The sequence below is a fragment of the Mesitornis unicolor genome, unplaced genomic scaffold (genome assembly GCF_000695765.1).
Source record: "Mesitornis unicolor isolate BGI_N332 unplaced genomic scaffold, ASM69576v1 scaffold32356, whole genome shotgun sequence".
Taxonomy (NCBI): Eukaryota; Metazoa; Chordata; class Aves; order Mesitornithiformes; family Mesitornithidae; genus Mesitornis; species Mesitornis unicolor.
In genome coordinates, this window is record NW_010189420.1 from 2858 (window position 1) to 7389 (window position 4532).

A 4532-nucleotide genomic window follows, 5' to 3' on the forward strand; every position below is an offset into this window, starting at 1 on the left:
TTGGACAAACAAAAACATAAAACCCCCACTCGCGCCTGACTTCCCCGGGTGGGTTGTGTCTGTGGTGGCTCAGCCTCTGGGACTCATCCGGAGCTCTCGGGGTGCGTGGGTGCCTGTGCGGGGCCGTGGGTGCGGGTACCAGTCCTCACCAAAGTCACGCAGAAACTAAAGCAAATCAACCCAAAGCCACCGCCTTGCTTTTTCCAAACTTTTTTTCCTTCTTTCGGCGAACGCAACCATTTAAACAACTCGCACCGACAATAGCAGGCGGGTGTGTTAAGGAAAGGATGGAGTAGGAAAGGAGAAAAAAGGCAGGGAAGAAAATAAATCTGCTTTCCGACATAGGTACAAAGGCAAAGCTTCTGTTCAACTCCGAGGCATGAGGCAGGAAAGAAATAAACGGGAGCAAATTTCGTCAGAAATATTCAATGCACTAAAAATCTCTCCCAATATCCCATCGCGATGTTAATAGGAAGGGAGAAACAAACAGATAAAGCTTAATTCAGCTGTCTTTGTGGCTAATCATTCATCTGTTTTCCCCTAACTGACATCTGGACCCATCAAAATTTCCCATTTCTATCAAAACCTCACCTTTATCCGCTCAGAAATCCTTTATCTCGCACTAAGAAATCACGTCCCGTAAATGGAGCTAGTAGCTTCGATGAAATTTGTTTCCAAAATTGCGAACAACGTCCTCCTGTATCTAACACCCCCTTTCGAAAAATCCCTCATACCAAAAGCAAAGCTTCCGTCTCCTGACGAGCTGAGGAGTTAAAGGCTTCCCGACCAGAGGGCAGAGACACACAGCACCGTATTTACTGTACTTACTTTTCCCCCAAATCTCACTCCCAGTCATACAAAGCTGGCTATGTTGGTCTTTCAAAAAAAAAGCCAAAACCAAAAAACAACAGCAAAAAAACCCCCACCAAACCACCAAAAAAACAACGTAGCGGTCAAAGGCTCGGAAGAAACAACCCGAAGCTTATAAAACTAAGGTTTATTTTCTTTTCTTAAAAACAAAACAACAAAAAAAAACCAAAACAAAAACTCCACAACCTTTATTTATATCCGAGAAATCGATTGGTTTTCGCTTTTTATTTTAAAGGAGGAAAATAATCCAACAATCTAACAACAAAGAATATTATCTTTTATATCTCTGAGGAGGAAACCTTAACTATTTAAACTTAGTTTTCTCCATTTAAATTCACTATATAATTTTATCCGCTCTGGCCATTTTTTGTTTACATTTTTCACAAGGAACTCCTTATGTTACCCCCCTAAAAAAAAAAATAAAAAAAAAATCTGCCATTCACTGCTCAGCCCAACTAAAACCTATTTACTCCTTTTTATAACCACGTCTGCTGCTGATTTTTTTGTATCTGTACAAATTTTTTTTCTTTGGCAGGCACAAAGCCTTGTATTTTTCAAAAGAAGGGATTAGGAACGTTTGCAAGACAGCAGACAATGCCTAAGTCCCGGGCAAAAAAGCACCATAGTTTATCCAATTTTCGACTTAGTGCCATTCAACTGGTCATTTATGCAATGTCATCCGACCAAACAACATGTTTCCCTTTTTAAAAAAAAAAAAAAAAGAAAGAAAGAAAAAAAAAGAGGTTGGTTAAGCTGCTAGAAGCACATTCTTTTATTTATTTATTTAAATAAGAAAAAAATAAACAGCTTTTCTTTGGACAATATAAATTTTTCGATCACACTTTATTCGAAAGTAGAAGACTTAACGTCTTGGTACCTAATCTTTTCTTTATTTTTCCTCCTCCCTCGTTTTCCGAACAGAATAGGGAGTGTATTGAGGTACCGAAAAGCCTGAGCTGTGAGAAATTGCAAATATTCATATTTGTCGTTATGCTTTAGATGATTCAGAACAAACTTGGACTCTTGCGGATAACACCTTGGGCTTCGAGGGAAGCATTTTGATGGTGAACAAGACTGTGCACAAATACTTTTTAACCAAAATTGTGGTCTAACCAGTCTTCCCCTTTCTCTTTAGGCTTTCTTTTTAAAACGTTCATCAGCATATGCCTCATTTCAAATGCAACAAATGTAAATATACTTTTCCCTGCACAGAATTTTAAGTGAATGTCCAATAGTTTCGAGGGCGGTTTAAGTCAGCCTAACAGATGCAAACAGTCTTGGAGCTGGAGTGGCATCTTTCAGTGCCCTAAAAAGATTTTCCATGGGCAACAAAGAAAACTGTCACACCTTTTCCCATCACCGCTTTAATTTATGCTCAGTCGCCAAGTTTTTTTCATATTGATTTCATAATCACTTTAAGGCAGAACACTTAAAATAAAAAAGAGCCTTGAAAAGGAAGGTCTTACAAGGCCAGCGCCAATATGGTGAAAGTGGGGGAGAGAGCCAGGACTGTAAAGGTTGTTTTGTAAAGTGGGGTTTTTATTATGCACCGACTCTCTCCGCATTTACTTAACTCTTCACGGGCTGTTGAGTAGGTTAACACCCTTAAAGGCCTCTTTCATGTCCAATACCTCGTTTGTTTGTAGAGGAAAATGCGTCTTTAACACATTTCCACCGGGCAAAGATTTAGGTTTGGTTTGTTGTCTTTTTTTAACCCCAACATAAGGAAAAACCCAAAGAAAACCCAACCCTTTCAAGTCTTTTATCGTTCCAATAAAAATATTTATTAAGGAGGGCGAAGATGCCCAAATAATCAGCCTTGTAACAGGAGAATAAAGACGTGAGATCCCTTCGGATGTGCACCAGAAGCCCGAGGCAGGTTTTTGGATGGTTCTTCACTCCACACTCACACATGGGTGTCTGTGTGTGAGTGCACACAGATGCATATTCACCCCCACCTATGTGTGGACCCACGCATTGTTACAACACCCTTACGGCTCTGTGCAGCCGGCAAAGGTCGTCTGTTGTTCGTGCTCTTTGTCTACTTCTGTGCACACTTTGCAAGTCGGGATATATGTGTCACTAAACCTATACATTAATTTAGCTCTGTGTATATATATAAATACACACCTAAACATGCAAAAAGACTGTATAAAAGTGTATTTTTAGCTTTGTGCGTGCAACTGGAGAGCGTGAACACACTTCTCTCAAGACTACTTGTTTGTCTCTGGCCTGCCACGGAACTGCCGGTCTAACTCCCCAGTTCAGGAGAAACTCGTATTTAAATGGCAATGAAAGTGATAATTATTCTGCATTTCGTGGGTTAGGGGCAGGCTGCAGGATGGAGGGGGTGGATTTTGCCAGAGCACTTGAATTAGATGAGAGTAACCGTGGGTTTCCAGTTCACCTTAACTATTGTTCCTGTGAGAGTCGTGTAACAAAGCAAACTGTAACAAAGCAAACGCTGTGATCTCTCTGTATTTCTGCGTCTGATTTCTTTCCTTCTTTCTTCTTCCTCCCCCTCATTACTTAAGAGCTCAGTGGAGGCCCAGTGTGGACTTGTACTGAACGGACAAGGAGGTGTGATAAGAAGAGGTAAGAGGTTACAAACACTTGCGTCTATCAGTTTTTGTAAACATGAAACCCTCTCCATTTCCCTCTTTCTTTCCCTCCCCCACTGTTTAGCGTAGTTCGGATTTACTGCCGAAATAGTGATAATTTGGCAGAAGTACGTTCAAACTAGCTTAGAGCACTACACATTTCACAGTCCATTTGCACTTTACAAGTGATCTGTTCCTCGGCAGCTCTCACATATTCCCGCTGAATCGAGAGCTTTCTTGACTCATTTTACCATTCTCCATTTAATCGCGCTGATCCCTGATAGTATGAGAAACGTGTTCCCTGGCTCCGGGCTGTTAAATCGTCAATTTGATTTCGTGTGGGGAAAGGAAGGAGCTCTTTTGGAAATGTGATTTCAGTAGCGCTATAGACCGATGGTGAGCTCACTTTTGAGTGGCACTTCATTTCATATCCATCTGTCAACGTAAATCTCTAACGTTAAAGTTAGAGGAAAGGTTTGGAAATTCTTGTTAAATACGCATTTCTTCAGCATTTGAGAAATCTGAGTATTCTGGGGGTGGGGGCTTGTAATTACCGTCATTTACCGTGAAGAGAAACAAAGGCAGTCTAAAGCCTAACGTAGGAGCACGTTCTTCTTACAAGCTTAACCGCATACCTTCATCCATAACATAAAACTAATAATGTAGATGGAGAGAGGACACTTCGTGATAGGAAAGGCACGTTTCTTATCCCCTTATTGCCTTTTGTGTGCTTGGAACTGGATGATCTTTAATGTCCCTTCCACTCAACCTTTCTATGATTATATCTTTCACGAAAAATAGATATTTTGGAGATATTTTAGGAGACATGACATCATTGTGCCAGAGAGCTGATTTTAAACCACTACTTCCCTAGCCAAACTTTTACGCTGGAAACAACAGTCACACATGACTACGAAGAGCAGAGATCGAGACTAGGCTCACACCTGGTTACATCCTCAGTAGGGGAAGTTTTGGAGAACCCTCTCCTCAAACCCGAGCGCTGTCGGGGCCGGCACACGGACTGGAGTGGGGCCGGGGCCGGGACCGGGACCGGAGCGGGGC

General features: G+C 41.5%; 1 protein-coding gene across 1 annotated transcript in view; it reads left to right on the top strand.

Moving 5' to 3' along the window:
• Window positions 1-3465, top strand: part of LOC104541909 (transcription factor AP-2-delta-like) — a gene marked incomplete at its 3' end in the record, with an annotated part of 5124 nt that extends 1659 nt beyond the window's left edge. The window contains exon 3 of the mRNA XM_010186069.1: window positions 3405-3465. Coding sequence (XP_010184371.1) covers window positions 3405-3465 — 61 coding nt within the window. The remainder of the gene's footprint in view (window positions 1-3404) is intronic.
• Window positions 3466-4532: the final 1067 nt, after the last annotated feature.